This window comes from Dendrobates tinctorius, unplaced genomic scaffold (assembly GCF_039654945.1).
Source record: "Dendrobates tinctorius isolate UK_male_01 unplaced genomic scaffold, ASM3965494v1 ptg000073l, whole genome shotgun sequence".
Classification (NCBI taxonomy): domain Eukaryota; kingdom Metazoa; phylum Chordata; class Amphibia; order Anura; family Dendrobatidae; genus Dendrobates; species Dendrobates tinctorius.
The window spans coordinates 34,587,897-34,612,797 of record NW_027361741.1 but is presented as its reverse complement, the minus strand read 5'-3'; the positions used below and the strand labels follow the sequence as shown (position 1 = coordinate 34,612,797).

The following is a 24,901-nucleotide window of genomic DNA, read 5'->3' as shown; positions in this document are numbered from 1 at the left end:
AAGTTTAAAATGGGGCCCCAAATGCTAACATATTGCACATCACATAGAAGCATTTTGATTGTATTTACATATAATGGCTGCTGTTCCCCTCACAATGTCATAAACAAGACTATGATGTAACAGGAACAATCCCACAATACATTGCAAATTAAACTAGAATCTATGCATTAAATGGCCAGCAGGTGGTGCTGTTACCTTACAGTATGAAATATATGAAGGATTAATACACACAAAAATGACTTTCTAGACAGCAATTATATGGCTGGACAGAACAGAGAGGTTTGTTGGAACCCGGGTGTTTACAGTGTTTTGGGTAATGAGGAGCACAGATGGAGAAACTCACTGAAATATAGAGGGGATCAGCATGTCTGTAAAACAAGAATAGGCTAAGGTTAGATATAGATCATACAAGCCAATCAATAACAGGGTCTACAGATGGACCGATTCAACCAGTACCACCTCATGGTGAAGACAACAAGGCCAGCACAGATATGGATCCTTCAGCTCGGGCAGCAATTCTTCAACCGGACAGAGCAGACAACGAGTAGACAACGTTTTTTTACCAAAAGACCACAGGGGAGGATACCAACACGCAGACCAACCCGAAGATCGAGATGAATGACAACACACTCCCAGGTAAGCCGACCAACCTGGTGATGAACATCTCAGGCTAAACACTCTCCTCTGCAAAACTCTCGGTATTACTAAAGGGGCTATCTTTCTGTCCGACCACCAACTGGGACGCTCTCCAGCTGGAAAAGGACCTTCAGTGGTCTTACCGCACAATCAGACTTCAGACTCATTTTGGTGTTTCTACTGGGCCCTCCAAGAAGAGTGATGCATACGCCCGGAAAACGGTAAGGCAAGCTATGCAGAAAATGACCCCAGGAGATGATGTGGAAGACTTCATGACAGTTTTTGAGCAGATGGCTGAACAGGAGAGATTTCCACCAGAGCAGTGGGCAGAGGTATTTGGTCATATCTGACAGGAGAGCTCCAGAAGGTATATTATGACTTAGCCCTCCAGGATGCCAAGGAGTATGGGAAGTTTAAAACTGAGATACTGGCACGCCTGGGGGTGACAATGTGCTTAGCGAATCCACCGCTGGGCATATGATGGTGATAAACCACCTTGCTCACAGATGTTTGACTTGCTACACCTGGACCTAAAGGGGCTGCAGCCAGAGTCTTCCACTCTGGCCCAGATGATCAAGCGTGTGGTGATGGGCAGTTTCATCCACTCTCTACCCAGGCCAATACAGACCTGGGTTTCCCAGGGCGACGCCCGGAATGCAGACGACCTGGTTGGACTGATTGAGAGGTGCCAGGTGGTGGAGAAATTCCTGGAGAGACCAACATTACTACGTCCCTGTACTGTGATACTCAAAAGGGGGAGGGCTCACCAAAGAGGGTGGCTAGGCCCACAACTGGGGGACGGTCCAATCCTGCTGAGGGGACCTCTAAGACTGGGATGAAGAATATGGTCTGTTGGTGGTATTGCAATCCTGGGCACGTAGCCGCCCGATGTAAAATGTCCCCAGAACCTGCAGTCTCGGCAGACAGTGCTCGTATTACGCTTACCCTGCTTGCGGTGTGGACTGTAAACTCGGTGACTGTCCCCAGTCATGTGCCATATTCTTCAACAGGGTGCGGGTCCTCGGTCTGTTGGACTCTGTAAGTCTGGTAACACTAATCAACGATGCACTGCCCCACCATTTAATCCCCAATAAGTTGGTAGGTGTCCGTTGTCTACACGGAGACGCCAAGGACTACCCTGTAGCCAGAGTAACTGTGGGGACAAACTGCGGTGAAAAGACCCATGATGTTGGAGTAGTGAGAGACTTGATCCATCCCGTCATACTGGATCATGATTTTTCTCTATTCTGGGACTTGTGGCAGAAGAGGGCAGTACAGAGTGTCCCAGCTAAAATCCAGGCCCCTCTGAAGGTAACTCCGTTAGGAGCAGAGGTGAAGGAGTTTCTCCTTTGTGTCCTCACTGGAGAGGAGGACAAGGCTGTACCAGAGAAGCCCAGCTTCCCTGATTTAGAGGTGCTTGGAGAGAACTTTGGGACTGCTCAGCTTCGAGACCTCACGTCAAAATATGCCTTTGAAAATGTCACTGTATGTAATGGGGTTGCTCAAGAGATGGAGGCTGACACCAGATTCCCTCATCTTGCAGTGACTAGCAAGCTGCTGTATCAGGTGACCAAATTGAGGGGTGGAGAAATTGTGGAACAGTTGTTCTGACATCGTACCGGCGGAGGGATCTAGATATGGCCCATGCTCATATACTGGGTGGTCATCTATGGGTAGAGAAAACTCAGGAGAGGGTACTGCAGATATTTTATTGGCCAGGCTGAATTATTGTAGGTCCTGCCCTACCTGCCAGATAACTGCCCCTGTCTCTCACTGCAGAAACCCCTTAGTTCCATTGCCGGTGATAGAAATTCCCTTTCAGAGACTTTTTATGGGCCTGATGGGACCTTTTGTTAAGTCTGCACGCGGCCATCAATACATCTTGGTTGTCATGGATTATGCGACTCGATATCCCGAAGCAGTGCCACTGAGGAACTCTTCAGCTAAGAGGTTGGGAGCTGGTACACATCTTTGCCAAGACCGGTTTGCCCAAAGAAATTTTGACAGACCAGGGAACGCCATTCATGAGCAAAGTGTCACGCCTTGCTCACCTGGGGGCGGGACCTCGGTCCCGACGTCATCTCTTCCGAAGCCGTGGTCACTCCGGGGGTCCAGCCGGGTGCGCACGCGCACCTCTCATACCTAGGTTCCTGTCTCCTCCATGTTATGTGTGCGCTTGCGCACTCTTCTCAGTTCGGTCTCCAGGTCAGTCCTCTCTATGGTACTGGAGGACTTGACCTGGAAGCCCTCGTGATCATGTGCTATATCACGATATATCCTGTGCCCACGTTTTACAGTTCCTGCAGACACACTCACTTATGTCTCCTGTGAGCCGGCCATCTGGTGCCAGCAGTCGTGGTACCTCACCCCCTGGGGCTTGCCCCTGACACTCCCTGTATAGGGGGTGGTCTTCACTAGGTCAGCTCGCCCTGGGAGGGTTGGTGCCACGACCCAGAGGGTCCACTCCAGGAGTCGTCACAGTATAATCAGGCCATGGACCCTGCTGGTACCACCGCCTCTGCCCAAAAGGAATTGGTGTTCCCCCTGGAGAATCAGACTAGGATCATGTCCTCTCTGAAATGCATGGAGTCCCGCTTGTCGACCATTCAGTCTTCTAATCAAACTAGGATTATGGCCTTTTTGAAATCCTCTGACCCTGGGAATGCTTCCCTGTTGTCCAGCCTCCAGCAAGAACTCACACAGCAACGTGACACCCAGGCCCGTATCCTCAACTATATGGCGTCGGTAGATAGTCGGCTCCTTTCAATACAATCCGTTTCTGCCCAGCCTTCGACCCTGCACCCACTGCCGCGTCTCGGCAAGCCACCCCGATATAGCGGGGACCCTAAGTTTTGTCGAGGATTTTTGAACCAATGCCTGCTACATTTTGAACTTTTGCTGCAGCACTATCCCACCGAGCTCGCCCAAATTGCCTTTTTTGTTTCACACTTAGAGGGGGAGGCGTTAGCATGGGTGAACCCCCTCTGGGAGCACAATGATTCACTCGTCTCTCAGCTTTCCACCTTTTTGGACACCTTCTGCAAGGTGTTCGATGAGCCGGGTCGGCTGGCTTCTACCACTGAGTCCCTCTTTAACCTCCATCAGGGTACGCTACCAGAGGGATAGTATGCCATCCGTTTTCGTTCCTTGTCCTCCGAACTCGGTTGGGACAACGAGACCCTCGTAGGGATCTTCTGGCGTGGCCTGTCCGGTCAGATCAAAGACGAACTGGCAGGTCGGGATACCCCCACCTCTTTAGAGGATCTGATCTCTCTGGCGACATGCATTGACCTGCCATTTCAGGAGCGTGCCCGTGAATCAGCCAGAGAGAAGCTCCCATTATCTCCTTCGTTCCTGCCCCAAGAACCCGGGAAACTTCTCCACCTAGGGTTGGTAGGAGAGGCCTCCCTAGGTGTACATGACCCCTCTCCTTCCCTGCTCTTGTCCGTGTTACTGAATCTTGGTGCCAAGCATTATTCTGAGGAGGCTTTTCTGGATTCTGGCGCAGAGGGGAATTTTATCACACTCAAGGCGGTTAAAAAATACCGGATCCCTGTCAGATCCCTGGAGACTCCTCGGTCGATAGTTTTGGCCAATGGTACATCCTTGCAGGAGACCGTTACCCAGGCCACCGAAGAGATCGAGCTGCAGATCGGAGCCCTGCACCGGGAGAAGATCTCCTTCCACGTCCTGTCTACTATGTCTCACACGCTTCTTCTAGGTCTCCCTTGGTTGTGGACTCATGAGCCAACCCTGGACTGGCAGTCGGGCGATATACTCCGTTGGGGACCGTTCTGTCAGGAGAAGTGCCTGTTGCCCATCCATCCGATGAAGTCTGCCTGTCTGTCCTCGGCACCTACAGGTCTGCCGTCGGCTTACTGGTCCTTTGCAGCTGTCTTCGACAAGAAGGAGGCCGAGACTCTGCTCCTCCATCGGCCATACAACTGACGATCGACCTCATTCCTGGTTCTATGCCACCCAGGGGTAGAATATATCCGCTATCCCCTGCTGAAACCCAAGCGATGTCTGAGTATATCCAGGAGAACCTTGCAAGAGGATTTATCCGTAAGTCCTCCTCGCCTGCGGAAGCGGGATTTTTCTTTGTCAAAAAGAAGGACAGCTCCCTCCATCCTTGCATAGACTACCGAGGCCTGAACGATACCACGGTCAAGAACAAGTACCCATTGCCATTGATCCCGGAGCTCTTTGACCGGCTTAGAGGAGCTCGAATTTTCACCAAACTGGATCTCCGTGGGGCCTACAACTTGATCCGCATTCGTTCTGGAGATGAGTGGAAGACTGCCTTTAACACCAGAGACGGTCACTACGAGTACTTGGCCATGCCCTTCGGCCTCTGCAATGCCCCAGCGGTGTTCCAGGAGTTTGTGAATGATGTCTTCTGGGATATGCTCTACTCCTGCGTGGTAGTCTATCTGGATGACATCCTCGTTTTTTCTCCAGACCTCTCCGCTCACAGAAAGAACGTGCGTCAAGTTCTCCAGCGCCTGAGGGAGAACTGCCTTTATGCCAAGCTTGAGAAATGTGCCTTCGAGCAAACGTCCCTGCCATTCCTGGGGTACATTATCTCAGACTCAGGTCTACGCATGGATTCGGTGAAGGTGTCCGCCATCCTTGATTGGCCACAGCCCCATGTGGTGAAGGCAATCCAACGCTTCCTTGGTTTTGCGAACTACTACCGACAGTTTGTTCCTCATTTCTCCTCGTTGGTTCGCCCCATCTCGTCTCTTATCCGCAAAGGAGCTAACCCAAAGGCTTGGCCCTCTGAGGCTGAAGAGGCTTTCCAATCGCTGAAACAAGCCTTCGCCGATGCTCCGGCGCTTCACCGACCTGAGGTTAGTAGACCTTTCACTCTCGAGGTGGGCGCATTCTCTACCGGGGCTGGTGCAGTCCTTCTGCAGAAATCCTCTTCTGGTCGTTTTGTCACCTGTGGCTTCTTTTCTAAAGTATTTTCCTCCACTGAGCAGAACTACTCCATTGGCGACAAGGAGCTATTGGCCATTAAATTGGCCTTGTAGGAGTGGAGGTACTTACTGGAAGGTGCCATAAATCCATTCAAGATCTTCACTGACTATAAGAACCGGGCGTACATCCAGTCCGCACAGAGGCTCAATCCTCGGCAAGCCAGGTGGTCTCTATTCTTCGCCCGCTTTGACTTTGAACTACATTTTCGGCCCGGCAATAAAAACGTTAGAGCGGATGCGTTATCAAGATCATTCTTGTCATCTGATGCAGAGGAAGAACCCTCTCATATCATTGACCCGTCCAAAGTAATTACCGTGGCTCCTGTCAAGTTCAACACGTTACCTCCGGGAAGAACCTTTGTGGCTGAGAATAACTGAAAACGAGTGTTAAACTGGGGACATTCGTCCAAGATTGCCGGCCACGTTGGTGTCAAAAAGACTTTGGACTTAATTTCTCCCTATTATTGGTGGTCTTCTCTCTCCCAGGATGTTAAAGACTTTGTGGCATCTTGCCCGTCCTGTGCCCAGAACAAGATACCCAGACAACCACCCTCCGGTCTTCTGCTCCTGCTTCCCGTTCCGTCGGCTCCATGGCAACACATAGCCATGGATTTCATTACTGATCTGCCTTGTTCTTCCGGTTGTACTGTGGTCTTGGTGGTTGTAGATCGATTTTCAAAGATGGCCCACTTCATTCCTCTTCACGGACTACCCTCTGCTCCTGACTTGACGAAGATCTTCATTTCCCATATCTTCAGGATTCACGGCTTCCCCCAGCACATCGTGTCAGACAGAGGGGTCCAATTCACCTCTCGGTTCTGGAGAGCTCTATGTGGACTCATGAAAGTGTCATTGGATTTCTCTTCTGCATATCACCCCCAAACCAATGGGCAGGTGGAACGTACCAACCAGATCCTTACATCCTACCTCCGGCATTTTTCTAATGCTCATCAGAAGGACTGGGTCGGTCTACTTCCTTGGGCTGAGTTCGCCTACAATAATCACTCCAGTGAATCATCCACCAAGTCTCCTTTCTTCATCGTCTTTGGACAGCATCCTAGTGTGCCTCTACCGGTACTTCCTGTCTCGGGGGTACCTGCTGCCGATTCTCTGTCTGTGGAGTTCTCCAGGGTATGACAGGAGACCAAAACCGCTCTCGAGAAAGCACGGGACAGAATGAAATTTCACGCTGACAAGAGGTGCCTGGATGTTCCTCCATTTCTCCCTGGTGACAAGGTGTGGCTCTCCACCAAATACATCCACCTTAAGGTACCATCTTACAAACTGGCAGTGGCGTAACTACTGTGGTAGCAGCCGAAGCGGTTGTTTTGGGGCCCGGCCCATATAGGGGCCCGGGTCTCCGGCTCCAATCGGCACTACCCGGGTAGTGCAATTAACTACAACTCCTCCCCTAGCAATGCATGTCTCTTGCACTTGCAGGCAGCCCTGGCTGGTGGCGCTTATTCCATCTTCATTTCTCCGGTGTTCTTCCAGCTTTCAACGTCCGCTCATTACCTATGCGCATAAGTAATGAGCGGTTCATTACATATGCGCATATATAATGAGCGGCACCACGTGGACGCTGAAAGCAGGAACAACACTGCTGAGATGAGGAGATGGAACAAGCACCGGCCGGGGGTTGCAAGAGACAGAGAGAGAGGTGACTGAGTATAACGGAGGGAGGCTCAGGGGCAGGCTCTGTCTGGCCTGGCGGGCTACCGGGTAAACATACACCATGTGGTGCTGGGCGCTATATACCATGTGGTGCTGGGCGCTATATACCATGTGGTGCTGGGCGCTATATATATACCATGTGGTGCTAGGTGCTATATACCATGTGGTGCTGGGTGTTATATACCATGTGGTGCTGGGCGCTATATAAACCATGTGGTGCTGGGCGCTATATACACCATGTGGTGCTGGGTGCTATATACACCATGTGGTGCTGGGTGTTATATACCATGTGGTGCTGGGCGCTATATATACACCATGTGGTGCTGGGTGCTATATACACCATGTGGTGCTGGATGCTATATATATACCATGTGCTGCTGGGTGCTATATACCAGGTGGTGCTGGGCGCTATATACCAGGTGGTGCTGGGCGCTATATACCATGTCTTGCTGGGCGCTGGGTGCTGTATACCAAGTGGTGTTGGGTCAGCAACTTAAAATATAAAATTATCAATGCTTAACTAATTTGATTGTATTGACTGAGTTACAGGATTAGGAATAATTGTGTTATATTATTTCTAATTCTGTTACTTAATGTGACTCTAGTATGCATTATCAGTAAGGGGGTGTGTCTTGAAGGGGGTGTGGTTTTGAGGGTGTGTGTCTTTAAGGGGCCCCATTTAAAAGTTTGCTATGGGGCCCAATCAGTTTTTTCTTTACGCCCCTGCAAACTGGGTCCCCATTACATTGGTCCTTTTGAGGTCCTCAGGTGGATTAATGATGTTGCCTACAAATTGAAGCTGCATCCTTCACTCCGTATTCCCAATTCCTTCCATGTGTCTCTCCTTAAACTTGTGGTACTTAACCGATTTCATCCTTCTCCAGGCCACACACCCCAGCCTGTTGGCATGGGGGATGAGTTTGAGGTGAATGACATTTTGGCCATGAAGAAGGTAAGAGGGAGAACCATGTTCTTGATCGATTGGAAGGGTTTTGGCCCCGAGGAGAGGTCATGGGAACCCAGGGAGAATATCCACGCACCCCAGATTTTGTCTAAGTTCCTCTCCAGTTTTAGAAAGAGGGGGCGTAAAGGGGGGGTACTGTCACGCCGCGCTCACCTGGGGGCGGGACCTCGGTCCCGACGTCATCTCTTCCGGAGCCGTGGTCACTCCGGGGGTCCCGCCGGGTGCGCACGCGCACCTCTCGTACCTAGGTTCCTGTCTCCTCCATGTTATGTGTGCGCTTGCGCGCTCTTCTCAGTTCGGTCTCCAGGTCAGTCCTCTCTATGGTACTGGAGGACTTGACCCAGAAGCCCTCGTGATCATGTGCTATTTCAGGCTACCTCTTCCTAGGGGAGGTGCCTGACTATTGTTGTGCTTCCTGGCTTGGTCTGCCGTGTCCCTGCCTGGCTGCGCGCTGTATTCGGGTCCACTGTCTTATACTCCGTTGTGCCTCTTGGCACACACTCTGGACCTGCACTCTGCCTTGTACTCTGTTGTGCCTCTTGGCACACACTCTGAACCTGCACTCTGCCTTGTACTCTGTTGTGCCTCCTGGTGCACGCTCTGAACCTGCACTCTGTCCTATACTCCGTTGTGCCTCCCGGCACACGTTCTGACCCTGTACTCTGTCTCATACTCAGTTGTGCCTCCTGGCACTCGCTCCAGTCCTGTACTCTGTCTTATGCTCAGCTGTGCCCTCTGGCACACACTCTGCTCCTGTACTCTGTTACACCTCCTGGCACACCTGTTGCCTAACTCAGTACTCTGACGTGCTCCTTTGCACGCATCCTGCTTTGCTCACACCCGGATGTACTAGTCGCTGCACGCCATACGTGTCCCCGTATACACGCCTTGTGTTCCCGAGTACACCCAGTACCGTCCTATACACCACGTGTTCCTGTGCCCACGTTTTACAGTTCCTGCAGACACACTCACTTATGTCTCCTGTGAGCCGGCCACCTGGTGCCAGCAGTCGTGATACCTCACCCCCTGGGGCTAGCCCCTGACACTCCCTGTATAGGGGGTGGTCTTCACTAGGTCAGCTCGCCCTGGGAGGGTTGGTGCCACAACCCAGAGGGTCCACTCCAGGAGTCGTCACACAAAGAGATGTGGGAGCTGTGCAGAGTCCTCCAGATCGCCTAGCTGGGAACCTCTGTGTACCGTCCAGAGACCGATGGCCTGGTGGAGAGCTTCAACAAAACCTTGAAGGCCATGCTCAAGAGGGTCGTTGAGAAGGATGGTCAAGAAACGGGCTATCTGCTCCTATTCTTGCTCTTTTCCATCAGAGAAGTTCCACAAGCATCTGCTGGGCTCCTGGACATCGCCAAAGAAACCTGGGAAGCCGAAATCACGCCACACTGAAGCGTGATAGAGCATGTTATCCAGCTGCAGGAGAGGATGACTCAAGTAATACCTATCATGAAGGAACACCTTCTCCAGGTGCAGGAGGCCCAAGCATGGGTGTACAACTGATCAGCGAGGCTAAGGCAGTTCCAGCTCGGGGACCGTGTGATAGTTCTCATATCAACGGTGGAGAGCAAGTTCCTAGCCAAGTGGCAAGGCCCATATAAGATCGTGGAGAAACTCAGGGACATGAATTACACTGTGTTCCAAATTATTATGCAAATGATATTTTTCTATGATTTTCCTAAATAGTCGGTAGAAATGACAGTCAGTCTAATAAAGGTCATCACCTGTTAGGCTTCTTTCACACATCAGGTTTTCTGCTTCAGGCGCGATCCGGCGCTTTTGACTAAAACCGGATCCGTCGAAATGCAATGCCGGATCCGGTTTCCCCCCCCACTGACTTGCATTAGAGCCGGATCGAGCCGGATGGCCATGCGTTTCATCCGATTTTCGCCGGATCCGGCAATGTGACGCGATCCGGCGTCTGGAAAAAACGTTGACTGTAACGTTTTTTGTATCCGTCGAAAAAGGCGGACACGCCGGATCCGGCGTGTCCGGCTTTTTCATACAATGAAAGCCTATGAGCGCCGCAATGCGCCGGATCCGGCGATAGCCGGATCCGCCGGCCGGATCCGGTTTCTTTGGTCTGAGCATGCTCAGTAGCTCTGCCCACAGGACATATATAAAAGCAAGACAATGGGACCCTCAGCCACACCCAACATGCCACCCAAGCCAAGAACCAGGAGCAGGAGAAGGCAGCAGACATCTGCAGCAGCAGCACCATCAGCACCACCCCAAATGGAGCAGCATGCTGAACAGCGGGAGGGGAGTCCAGCAGCAGATGAGAGACGGTAATTATCAAATCCCCCATTCCTCCAAACTAGGGCTATGGAATATCAAGATATTCATTGGCCCTTTGTTTCTCTTTATTCAACAGCCGCCCAATAGATGCAGCAGCAGCAGCAATGGCAGCAGCAGAAACACCACCCACAGCCATGGAGTCTGGCCATGAGGAAGACAGCACATCTTCAGGGAGCCCTCCCTCGCATCATCAGCGTTTGACGGTAAGTTTTTATTTCCAAAATCCATCATCTCTGTAATATATGTGTATTCATTGCCTTTTATTTCAAAACAGGAATCACAAGATGAAGAGGAGCTCCCAGAAGAAGAAGGAAGGGGTGGACAGACACTTGGAGTGGGCTCACAATTGGTAAGTTTTTTGCATCAAACGCAGAAACACAACATCACACTACACACAACACATAGAAAACAATGTTCTGCAGACCACACACAGCAAACAAATGCCTACATCCAAAGACATAACATTTTTTGTTTTCTTCTCTAGTCTTCCCAATCTGGTGCTCGGCCAAGAGGTCCTCGCAGTGCCTCCCAGGGTCGTCGGCGACAGCAACGCGGCGGTCACCAGCGTGTAAGTATAAATATTTTTGCTTTGTTTTTTTTGCACTTTTTATTTCATTTCTTTTGTGGAGGCTAATTATGTTATTTTTGTCTTTTTCTTTAACAGCCTTCACAGCGTGCTCCCGACTCTGACGGTGAGGATGGAGGGATTGATGTGGACCGCCTCATCGATCTCGTCAGAGAAAGGGAGCCGCTCTGGAATATGGCTGACCGACGCCACGCTGACCTGATCGTTACCCGACGACTCTGGGAGGAAATCTGTTCGCTCCTTGTGGACCGCTGGGAGGACCTCGAAGCTCGGGCCCAGATTAAAGAGCGTAAGTATATACAGTACCGGTTGCTTGATTTAAACCAGTGTTTCCCGAACTCCAGTCCTCGTGGTCCCCACGGATCATGTGTTCAGGATTTCTATTTACTTTGGAAATCCTGAAAACATGACCCCTGGGGACCATGAGGACTGGAGTTTGGGAAACACTGATGTTGTATACTAACCACTTTGTCCTTTCTCGTTTCAGGGGAGAGAATTGTGAAGCGGTGGCGGTCTGTGAGGGATCGTTTCAAGAAGGAGTTCAATAAAGAGATGCGGGCCCCGAGTGGATCTGGAGGACGCAGGAGCAAGTACAAGTACACACGAGCCCTGTCGTTCCTCCGGGAGACAATGCTCACCAGAAGGTAAATATTACACACCACATGTGACAAAAAAATGTTTAGATGTAACTTTTTTTTTTCAGCCAGGGCCATACCATGTCACTATTTTAATTGTTTTTTTTTCTCTTTATTCCACAGCACGGTGAGCAGCACTCGGGAGCCTGCACGATTGGACCCTTCTGAGGCGATCCCTGAGGAGACCGGCACCGAGGGACACTTCGACCGCCCCGGTACATCTGCACCTTCCCAGCCTTCCCACACATTCGACCCATCTGTCCCATCCACCAGCACAGGAGTATCGTGGCCGCCTACATTACATGAAGCTGCTGGTGAGGAGATCGCTTTCCCTTTACCCCACCCTTCTGCCCCTGCCACCTCTAGTACACCTGCGGGTACTGGGCGGCAGCGGCAGAGGGGTCAGGAAAAGACTTATGCGCCAGAGTTCTTGCATCTGAATGCATCTTTCCAGAACTGTCTAAAAGTCTTGTCAGAGCAAATCTCCGCAGGCTATCAGCAGATCAACTCCAGCATTCTGGAGGTGAAGACACTTCTGCAAACCATGCATTCAGAAGCAAGATCTTCGCCAAACCACATCTTTTTCAGGTCTGTTGTGGAGCGCATGGAAACGCTCTCTCCTGCCCAGCAGATGCATGTAATGCATTCATGCCACGCTGCTCTCCAGCAAGTTACCTCCCAACCTCCTCCTCCCACCACAGTAGTTCCTCCACCTGCACCCCCTCCAGCCACTTTCCATCCTCCCCCTCCTATTACATCTACACCCCCTCCAGCCACTTTCCATCCTCCCCCTCCTATTACATCTACACCCCCTCCAGCCACTTTCCATCCTCCCCCTCCTATTACATACCATCCACCTCCCCAGCACCATCCACCTCCCCAGCACCATCCACCTCCCCAGCACCAGCAACCTCCCCAGCACCAGCAACCTCCCCAGTACCAGCAACCTCCCCAGTACCAGCAACCTCCCCAGTACCAGCAACCTCCCCAGTACCAGCAACCTCCCCAGTACCAGCAACCTCCCCAGTACCTGCAAACTCCCCAGTACCAGCAACCTCCCCAGTACCAGACATCTCCCCACTTCCAGCAACCTGCCCCGTACCAGACATCTCCCCACTTCCAGCAACCTGCCCCGTACCAGACATCTCCCCACTTCCAGCAACCTGCCCCGTACCAAACTCCTTCCCCTTACAACTTGCCATCAACATCATCTGCTCCTACAGTCCCTGCCCAACCCTCCACTCCACCACCCACCACCTCTTCTGCTTCCCACATGTCCACCCATTCTGTAGTTTTTTCCACACCTTCACCTCTAACTGTTCCTTCCCCACCACGATCCCAGTCCTCTCTCCACACTCCCAGTGTCGAAGTGTCCCGCAGCACCTACAGCAGTATTTCCACCACACACTACACAGATTTATAATGTGTGTATTTAAATAAAAATGACCAGTTTTATGGTTTCAAAGCTTTATTAAACAAGTTTATTAAAATTTTAAAAAGGTTTACTAAAAAAAACATTTTTCAATAAAAGTTAAATTATTTTACACTGGTTGTCTGTCATTTCTTTCTGCGGCGAAAAAGGTTTAATACAGGGTATTTAAAAGGTGAAATGGTATTCAAAACTAGGTATATAACTGTGGGTAAATTTTAGCTTTTTGCCACAGTTGTGTTCCTGGTTGTGTTTGAAGCAAAGTATTTCACCTAAAAAGTTGTGTTTATTGTTGGTGATTTCATAACAATGTACACAACTTTTGTTAAAAGGTGAAATACTTTGCATAAAACACAACCAGGTACACACCTGTGGCCTAAAGCTAAAAATAGAGACCATGACAAGATAGCCAACTTTGGTTGGCAAAGGTATATACTGTTGGTACAGAAGGTACACAAGTTTGGTTGGGCACAAATCTTTCACACTCTGTCATCCTGCCAGTGTACTCTGCCTTGAGGTGACATAAAGTATAGTGCAAAATTGTCCCTCATTACTGAAACCGTCACAGAACTTCTAGTGGTAATGTCATGGTAATCTTGCAAGGTGGTTTCTTCAGAGGTGTCCTCAATGGAAATGGGTTCCTTGCAGATAACAAAATTGTGGAGTACCACGCACGCTTTGATCACCTCGTCCACAGTTTCTGTCTTGAGGTTGATCGCAGTCAATAGGACCCGCCATTTGGCTGTCAGAATACCAAAGGTACATTCAACCATTCTTCTTGCTCTTGTGAGGCGGTAATTAAAAATGCGTTTTGGTCTTGTCAATCCTCTGCTAGAGTACGGTTTCAAAAGGTGTTCTGACAGCTGGAAGGCTTCATCCCCTACACAGACAAATGGCATAGGTGGACCAGATGTTTGCGGCAGCGGTCTAGGTGGTGGGAACTGGAAGGTGTTTCCATACAGTTTACGCCCCATGGCAGACAGTTTGAAAACTTGAGAGTCATTGGAGCGGCCATAGGCCCCAATATCAACCGCAATAAATTTGTATTCCGCGTCAGCGATGGCCATGAGGACAATTGAAAAATATTTCTTGTAATTGAAATATTCCGATCCCGATCCAGCTGGCTTTACAATGCGGATATGTTTCCCGTCCACAGCGCCCAAGCAGTTGGGAAACTGACATATCTGTTGAAACTTGTCAGCAATTTCAATCCACCTCTCTGTTGTGGGCTCTGGTAAAAACTCTTCAGCTAAGGAGTCCCACAGTGCACGGCATGTGTACTTCACTATTCCAGATATGGTGGAAATCCCGAGTCTGTACTGGAAATGCAGTGACGAAAGGGATTCTACAGTTGCAAGAAATCTGTGGGGAATTAAAAAACAATAAATTAGTTTTAAATCACAGCATTACATACCAAAACTGAGCTATAACATTTGGAGATACAAACTACCACCAACAAGATTGCAGTGAAAGTGTGCTCTGATGCGATCACATCCAATAAATGTGGCTTACCTTAAAGTCACCATCAGACGCTCTGTGGGTGAAACAGAGAAGCGGCAATAGGTGTCCGCTTTTCTTATGAGGTGTGCAATGCGCTCCACCAAGTAATCAAAATTCTCCATTTTCATCCTAACACATCCAAAAAATTTATCCGGGTTTCGTCGAAGGTCCATGCAGAGTGTAGAATAGACCCCACGCGTCATTCTCTTGGCTGTGATGGGGTGGATCCACAAACGTCGTCTACGATGCCTGATGCGCTGCTGTCTCGCTCTCTCCTTCTCCAGAACAATCACCCTCAAACGATTCGCCTCCGCTATAAAATCCGCCAAATTCTTCAAAATATTTCCAATGACAACATCCATCTTTGCCAGTAACTTGCTCTTCTCTCCAACCTGCACTTTCTCCTCTACAACCTGTCAAAGAAGGGCTGTAGGAACATGCTATATATAGTTTTCCAGTAGCCAATCCCGTTCGGAAGGCCACAAGGGTCAATTTTAAAAACCGGATCCGGCGTAATCCGTCGAAAAACGGATAGAAAAACGGATGGACCGGATGAGACGGATCCGGTTTTGTCTGTCAAGAAAAAGACGGATCCGGCAGAAAACCGGATCCGTCACATCCGGTTTTACTAAACATTTGCCGGATCCGGCGTTCCGGCATGACGCCGGATCGCGCCTGACGCCGAAAACCTGAAGTGTGAAAGTAGCCTTAGAGTATACATCAAATTTTATTGAAGAAACCTCCCAATGATAACAGTATAATCTCCAAAATGAATAAAAACTCAAAATGCACTGTTCCAAATTATTATGCACAGTAGAATTTCTAAACATTTGATATGTTTTAAAGAACTGAAAATGTTCATTTGTGGAATTTGCAGCATTAGGAGGTCACATTCACTGAACAAAAAAGCTATTTAAATCCAAAACATCCTAACAGGCCAAGTTATATGTTAACATAGGAACCCTTCTTTGATTTCACCTTCACAATTCTTGCATCCATTGAACTTGTAAGTTTTTTGGAGAGTCTCTGCTTGTATTTCTTTGCATGAAGTCAGAATAGCCTCCCAGAGCTGCTGTTTTGATGTGAACTGCCTCCCTCATAGATCTTTTGCTTGATGATACTCCAAAGGTTCTCTACTGGGTTGAGGTCAGGGGAAGATGGTGGCCACACCATGAGTTTATCTCCTTTCATGCCCATAGCAGCCAATGACTCAGAGGTATTCTTTGCAGCATGAGATGGTGCATTGTCATGCATGAAAATGGTTTTGCTCCTGAAGGTACATTTCTGCTTTTTATACCATGGAAGACAGCTGTCAGTCAGAAACTCGATATACTTTGCAGAGGTCATTTTCACACCTTCAGGAACCTTAAAGAGCCCTACCAGCTGTTTCCCCATGATTCCGGCCCAAAACATGACTCCTCCACCTCCTTGCTGATGTCGCAGCCTTGTTGGGACATAGTGGCCATCCACCAACCATCCACTACTCCATCCATCTGGACCATCCAGGATTGCTCGACACTCATCAGTAAACAAGACTGAATGAAAATTAGTCTTCATGTATGTCTGGGCCCACTGCTACCATTTCTGCTTGTGAACACTGTTTAGGGGTGGCTGAATAGTAGGTTTATGCACCACAGCAAGCCTTTTAAGGATTCTACACCTTGAGGTTCGAGGGACTCCAGAGGCACCAGCAGCTTTAAATATCTGTTTGCTGGTTTGTAATGGCTTTTTAGCAGCCGCTCTCTTTATACGATGAACTTGCCTGGCAGAAACCTTCCTCATTCTGCCTTTATCAGCACAAACATGTCTGTGCTCAGAATCAACCACAAATCTCTTAACAGTACGATGATCACGTTTAAATTTTTGGGAAATATCTAATGTTTTCATCTCTTGACCAAGGCATTACACTATTTGATGTTTTTCAGCAGCAGAGAGATCCTTTTTCTTTCCTAAATTCCTTGAAACCTGTGCCCTGCTTAATAATGTGGAACATCATTCTTAAGTAGTTTTCCTTTAATTGGGCGCACCTGGTAAACTAATTATCACAGGCATTTGAGATTGATTTCAGTGATCCAAAGAGCCCTGATACACAATACTATCTATGAGTTTATTTGAAAAACAAAAAATTACATCTTTATGACACTTAAATCCAATTTGCATAATAATTTGGAACACAGTGTATAAGGTACACCAGCCTGGTCGCAGGAAGCCGTAACAGGTGTACCATGTGAACCTGCTCAAACCTTGGCGGCAACCACTTGAAGCTCCTTTTGCCTGGAGGCCCATCCCGAAGCTAAGATCGAAGAGGTCGTGATTGCAGAGACTTTAACACCAGTCAGAAGTATCAATGTCGAGAACTGCTGCAGCAGAACTGTGATCTGTTTTTGGAATTGCCAAGGCGCACACAGGTCATTGAACACGACATAATAATGGAGCCGCATGTAAGGGTGATCATAAAGCCTTACAGAATCACCAAAGCACTCCGGGAGATAATCTCTCAAGAGGTGAAGAGGATTCTGGACCTCGGGGTAATAGATGAATCAAAAAGTGGCTGGTAAAGTACCATCATCCTTGTACCAAAGCCCAGTGGTGAGTGGCAGTTTTGTAACGACTACCGCAAGCTCAATAAGGTATCCAGTGCTGACGCGTACCCAATGCCCCACGTGGATGAACTCATTGAGTGACTGGGGCCCACAAGGTATATCACCACCCTCAACCTGACAAAGGGATACTGGCAGCTCCCCATGTCAGAGTGCCAAAGTGAAGACGGCCTTCTCGATGCCATATGGCTGCTTCTATTACACCAGGATGCCATTTGGTCTGTCTTCCAGGGGGCAATGGATTGGATCTTGGCACCACATAGAAAGTATGCCGCATCCTACTTTGATGATATCATCATCTTCAGCCATGACTGGAGTTCGCATCTCCCAAAAATAGGAAATCGAGTTTTACAATGAATCCGAAGAAGTGTGCCGGAGGAGGAGGCAAGGTATTTGGGCTACATCATCGGGAGAGGCGTAATCAAGCCCCAATTGAATAAAATAGAGGCAATTCAAGAGTGGCGGCAACCGCTGTCCAAGAAGCAAGTGAGAGGATTTCTTGGGATTGTGGGGTATTACCAGCGGTTTATCCTGAACTTTGCCACGATTGCCGCACCATTAACGGACCTCCTCGTGGGCACCAGGCCGACAGTAGTAAAATGGACTCCAGACACAGAGGGCGTTTCAGAAACTCAAGTGGACTCTGTGTAGACATCCCGTCCTGGTCGCACTAGACTTTAAGAAAGAATATGTGGTGCAGACTGATGCTTCAGAGACTGGATTAGGAGCAGTGCTCTCACAGGAAATAAAGTGAGAAGAGCATCCCATCCTGTATCTGAGCTGAAAACTCTCTTTTTGCCAGAAGAATTATTCAATTGTGTAGAAGGAGTGCTTGGCCATAAAGTGGGCCGTAGATACACTACCTTCTAGGCCGTAAGTTCAAATTTGTGTCAGACCATGCCCCGCTGAGATGGTTGAGTAAGAAAAAGGGTAAGAACGCCAGGGTGAGTAGATGGTTCTTAGCACGTCAGGACTTCTCGTTTCATGTGGGACACAAGCCACGGAAGCTACATGACAATGCGGATGCCCTTTCCTGAATTCCTTGTCTAGCGTCTGATGGTGCCAAATCCCCCGGATTTGGGAAGAGGGGGGAATATGAGACAGAGTCACTGGCTTTGTAGAGGAAGGAAGGTACATGTCACTACGCTTGCAGCGGTCAGTGATATGAAACCAAAGTGTTGTGTTTCCAGCACATACAGTATGTGCTAAGAAGCTGTGTACAGAGTTTTAATAGGCCGGTTTTATGTAAGCAGCTGCAGTGTGGGCAGGAGGTTGCTCACCATACCCCTTTTTGCCTGCAGGATCTGCAGGTGTTTGAGGAACTGCAGTGATGTCACAATCACGAGACCAGCCATATGATATATACCTTGACCTGTGGTTCAGTCTGTGTGTGGTGCTGTGGGGAGAAGCTGTACTTCCCACAGAAGTAAGGACTGGGAGTGTTTTTTCCTAACAGTGTGCGGGAGGGCCCCACACCAAGGAGGACTGTATGCTATTATTTTTTTGTTTTGTTTTTCTGTCGTGCCCAGAGGGCTGTGTTTTGTTTTCAACACCGTGGTTTATGCTGTGTGTAATAAACCCACTGGTGCTTTACGTGCATGGGATCCTGAGTCTACCTGAAGGCTTCTACTGAGCGTGACAACCCCTCACACTAGTTATCCAGTCCAGCTATTCTGGATAACCCTATACTATACCTCTATTGCTTAGTTATCCTCTACTTAACTTACACATGCCACTTCTCAGGCCACCTTATTCTGCAAATAGCCATGAAAAATAAGTGTCATACTAATCCTGTGTTTATGGTCATTTTCATTAAGGCTCCCCTGTGTTGCCCTATTCCACTCTATGCCTCTCACCAGTCATTTACTACAAGGGCCGCCTGAGCAGGATTATCTGGCTGCTGTTCACAGCACGATGCACACACTGGACTTCTCACCGACCCCTTAATCTTGCATTCAAAGTGTCGACAGGCTAGGAAGCATCAGCACTTCCCTGACAACCGCCACGCATGCGCACTGTAAGTCCTGCACCCGGCGCAATGTCACTTCCGGCTGTGGAGAGGAGGACTCCCAGACAGTGACAGAGCAGGTACCCAGGGGACCGCCATCAGGGTTCCTGAGGGAACGATACTGGGAGGACATTAAAGGGAGATACTTGACTAAAGTTGTCAGGGAAACAGGGGGCGGGGCAAGGATAAAGGGAGCAGGGGGCGCGCTGAAGTGGCAGTTGGGAGAGAGTGTGACAGGAGGCAGGAAGCCGGGTGACTTGGAGGGACACCGACAGGAGCCTATGAGGAGGATACTGCGCACTCACTGACAAGGGAGACGTGAGAGACTTTTACCGGAGGCCACTTCCCGCCCCCGTTTGCAGAGAGACATGCCCGCCACCCCCCGCCTTTGTGAGACTGATCCCTTACCTCAGGTCGTGGCTGTGACTACACGTAAACCGGCCACAGAGGCCTGGACACTGCCCCCCGGCCTTCTCCCACCGCGGCGACCCTGTTATCACCGGCCTCAGGGGACACCACCTCGTCCTAGGCGACATTAGAGGTCACATTTCCCAGCTGTGGAGGGACCCTTATCAGAGGACAGCTACTGGTCATTTGGGGAACTGCATCATTACTGCGCCCCACCGACATCGTTTCTTCAGGGCCTGTTGCGCCCCACTGTCATCGTTTCTTCAGGGCCTGTTGCACCCCACCGTCATCGTTTCTTCAGGGCCTGTTGCACCCCATCGGCATTGTTTCTTCAGGGCCTGTTGCGCCCCACCGACATCATTTCTTCAGGGCCTGCTGCGCCCCTCCGGCATCGTTCCTTCAGGTCCTGTTGCTCCCCACCGTCATCATTTTTACAGGGCCTGTTGCACCCCACCGGAATCGTTTCTTCAGGGCCTGTTGCGCCCCAACGCCATCGTTTCTTCAGGGCCTGTTGTGCCCCACCGGCATCGTTTCTTCAGGGCCTGTCGAGCCCAAATCTTCCCGGAATATCGAGGCGCATTAACGGTCTCTAAGCGGCCGCATCTGCGATCCCGAGTGATGCAAGGAAGGATAAGTGGACTATAGCCATAAGTACTATAGTTTGGCCACGTTCCGGCTTTCTACACCCGGACTAGCCCAGTTTCCTTAGAAAAGTATTGTTTGTTTTATTGAGTCCCTGCAAGGACAGATTTGTGTTTACCCCTTTCTGCCTGTTCAGCATAGCCCTAGGGGCTCCCATTTATAAAAGTTGATTATACAAGTTATACCCTGTTTCGTGTCTCGTCACTGCATCCTGAGAATCTGCTGGTCACTACACAATGTCACTTCCGGCTCATTGCCGGGTGACGCCCTTCCGGTGCGGCGATCACCGCTGCCATTTAAAACACTCCTTGTGTATCGAGGGACCATGCCAGCACCACGCCATTTTATTTTTTATTTCTTCCTTTCCACCAATGATGGTTTTATGTGTTAAACTCACATGTTATTTCTTTTCTTTCAGCGACTCGATGAATAAGACCCAGGAAGGGTTGAAACGTCTGACCACAGGTCACTTGTAAATATGGGTCATTCTATATATTATCACTTGTTTTGCTCCTCCATACCACTGTTATTGGACATTGAATTGTAATAAATATTTATTTTCACTATAAGTCTAAAGAGTGTGCAATGAACTTTTGACTACTGGGGCTCTTCAGCCTGTTACACCAGCACTTCGACTACCAAGCCAGAGTGCACACTAATTATTGTACTGTTATTGGCTACAGCAGAACAAAGTGATGATTCTGGAGTGGCGTTCTCAGTCTCCTGACCTCAATATTATTGAGCCACTTTGGGGAGATCTCAAGCGCGCAGTTCATGCTAGACAGCACAGGAATTTACAGGAACTGGAGGCTTTTTGCCAAGAAGAGTGGACAGCTTTACCATCTGAGAAAATAAAGAACCTCATCCACAACAACCACAAAAGACTTCAAGCTGTTATTGATGTTAGAGGGGGCAGTACACGGTATTAAGAAATTGGGTATCTAAAGTTTTGATCGGGGTCATTTGGATGTTTTGGGTTGGCATTATGAATTAAAAAGAGAAAACCCAGTAGTTTGACAATAAACGGCTTCACCCAACCACTAACCGTGAGTGGAGAAAAAGGTTTGGTGTTTTCATTCATATCTCTGAAAAAAGGCTAAGAAAGCAAATATTCTGCTGGGGTATGTAAACTTTCGAGCACAACTGTAGATAGTGGCTTCTGAATATAAATTCATATAATTTAGGTCAGTTTTTTTTATTATCAAGATGGCAAATGTCGGTTGGTCTGTGGGTGTATTAAAGGGGTTGTTCATTACTTGAACAACTCCTATTTATATATAGTGGCATGTAAAAGTTTGGTCACCCTGGTTACAATTTCTATTATTGTGAACAGTTAAGCAAGTTGAAGATTAAATTATCTCTAAAAGGCCTAAAGTTAAAGATAACACATTTCCTTAGTATTTTAGGCAAAGCATATACGGTATATATTTTATGTATATTTTTTCATCTTTTACTTTTTCAAAACTACAAAAAGGAAAATGGGTCTATGCAAAAGTTTGGGCACCCAGCATGGTTAGTACATAGTACCACCCCATTTTGCAAGTATCACAGATTGTAAACTCTTTTTGTAGCCAGACTTGAGTCTTTCAGTTCTCGTTTGAGGGATTCTCATCCTTTCTTCTTTGGAAAATTCTTCTAGTTCTGTGAGATTCCTGGGTCATCTTGCAGCATGAATTTCAGAAACAATTTTTTTTTTTTAATTAATATTTTTTTTTCATTCAACATAGAATGTGATTGCTTATATTTTGTGATTTATATTTAACTCACATCAATTGTTAAATATAATGTATCTATGTTTTTATGTCTTGGAATCTACATACTGATTTAAGTTCTCCATTAGTGTTCAGGTGTTCAGGTGTATCCCCAGTCATGTGGTCGCCCTCCTAATTGCAATTACGTCATGTGTTTGTCTACCATGATTGTTTTTTGAGCTTTAATAAAGACCATTATAATACAAGTTTATGCCATGAGTAAGGGTAAGTGACTCTCCAGAAACGCGTTGGTTTTAAATCCCTTGTTTGACATTTTAATGGATACATATTAAAGAATTATTGACTTTTATTTACCTTGGATGTGCCTTCTCTTCCGTCTTCCCCATGGCAAACAATATTACAAAAACCCTGGGAGACCCGTCATTGACATCACTTCAATTACACCGGTGTGGGAGGTGAGTATATATTATTTTTATTTTACACTGGAAAATATAGTATTTAGGAAGGAGGTGTCTGAGTAGTGGACAACCCTTTTAAATGTTGTTAGAATTGCACACATTCTTTACTGTGTCTGTGTCTTTATTGTGAAGTGACTCAGGTATAATTTAGGCACAAACCTACGCACCGTTTCTACAAGGATTTTCCATTACTCCCAACCAGTTCCACTTATGGTGGCTCAGAGGTTAGCACTGCAGCCTTGCAGCGCTGGGGTCCTTGGTTCAAATGACAACATGTGCAAGGAGTTGGTATGTTCTCCCCGTGTTTGTGTGTGTTTCCTCTGGGTTCTCCTGTTTCCTCCCACATTCCAAAGACATACTGATAGGGAATTTAGATTGTGAGCCCCATTGGGGTCAGCGATGATAATGTAAAGCGCTAATAAGCAGAGCATAAGAAATAAATTCTTCCATTTTTTTTTCCAGCTATAGAGATGCTTTCACATTTCTGAATCCAAAAAGCCTGGCACATTGTGACCTAGGATATGATGACATAGTCTGCAGCCAATCTGTTACAGAGATAGTGATGTTTTATAGATTGGTTCACCAAGAGTTTATTTCTTTATTTAGGTGGACTTGATTATCTGGTGTTAAATCATGCGGGAAATGTGAGATTTGAATATTTTAAAGGTGACATGGAGGATGTGCTGAGTTCCAACAAAATAAATTTTCTCAGTTATGTCGAACTGATGTCCACAGCTCTGAAGGCGCTTCTGGAATCAAAAGGGAGCATCGTTGTTATATCCTCGATAACCGGTAATAATAATGGCTTGGTTGTATAGCACTTTTTCATGCCTTACTAGTTTGGATTACCAGAACAGTTTATATTGGTGGTAAATGCAGATCATTGTAGCAATCTATATTATCACATCTAAAACAAGAGGCGGAATTCAGCGTGTATAAGAAATCCACACAATTTCTAAACTTTTTACCCTTCCCCCATCTCATAGCTCACTCAAAAAGTTCAATTTTCGTCTCATCAGTCCACAGAGCATTCTCCCAAAAGTCTTGAGGATCATCAAGATGTATTCTGGCAAAACTGAGACGAGCCTTTATGTTCTCATTGCTCAGCAGTGGTTTTCATCTTGGAACTCTGCCACATACAGGCTATTTCTGCCCAGTCTCTTTCTTATGGTGGTGTCATGAACACTGACCTTAACCCCTTCACCCCGAAGCCTGTTTTCACCTTCTTGATCAGGCCGATTTTTACAATTCTGATCACTGTCACTTTATAAAGTCATAACTCTGAAATGCTTCAACGGATCCTGGTGATTCTGAGAATGTTTTCACTTGACATATTGTACTTTTATGATAGTGGCTATGATATGACTTATGTTTATTTATGAAAAAATGGAAATTGGCGAAAATTTTGAAAATTTCGTAATTTTCAAACTTAGTTTTTATGCCCTTAAATTAGAGAGTCATATCACACAAAATAGTTAATACATAACATGTCACACATGTCTGCTTCACATCAGCAGAATTTTAGAAACATAATTTTTTTGTTAGGAAGTTATTAAGGGTTAAAAGTTGACCAACAATTTCTCATTTTTACAACAAAATTTGCAAAACCATTTTTTTAGGGACCACCTCACAGTTGAAGTGATTTTGAGGGGCCTATATGACAGAAAATGCCCCATCCCTAACTTTAGCCCCAACCATAACCCCAATCCAAACCCTAATGGGAAAATGGAAATAAATACATTTTTTTATTTTATTATTTTTCCTTAACTAAGGGGGTGATAAAGGTGGGTTTGATTTACTATTTATAGTGGGTTTTTATAGCGGGTTTTTATGTTTGGCAGCTGTCACACACTATAAGACACTTTTTTTTGCATCACCACATTTTGAGAGCTATAATTTTTCCATATTTTGGCCCATAGTCATGTGAGGTCTTGTTTTTTGTGGGACGAGTTGATGTTTTATTGGTACCATTTTCGGGCACATGACATTTTTTGATCGCTTTTTATTCCGATTTTTGGGAGGCAGAACGAACAAAAACCAGCATGTCATGAATTTCTTTTGGGGGTGTTTATACTGTTCCGCATGTGGTAAAATTGATAAAGCTGTTTTATTCTTCGGGTCATTACGATGACAGCGATACCTCATTTATATCATTTTTTATGTTTTGGTGCTTTTATACAATAAAAACTATTTTATATAAAAAATTATTTTTGCATTGCTTTATTCTGAGAGCTATAACTTTTTTATTTATCTTCTGATGGCACTGTATTTAGGCTTGTTTTTTACGGGAAAAGATGACGGTTTCAGCGGTACCATTTTAATTTACATCCGTATTTTTTATCGTGTTTCATTGCACTTTTTGT

The 24,901-nt window shown here is 47.4% G+C and overlaps 1 protein-coding gene across 1 annotated transcript in view; it reads left to right on the top strand.

Annotated features, from left to right (window-relative positions):
• The window catches only part of LOC141096233 (hydroxysteroid 11-beta-dehydrogenase 1-like protein A), a 47,543-nt gene that overhangs the window by 8,971 nt on the left and 13,671 nt on the right, over positions 1 to 24,901 (top strand). The window contains exon 4 of the mRNA XM_073582735.1: positions 23,145 to 23,330. Coding sequence (XP_073438836.1) covers positions 23,145 to 23,330 — 186 coding nt within the window. The remainder of the gene's footprint in view (positions 1 to 23,144; positions 23,331 to 24,901) is intronic.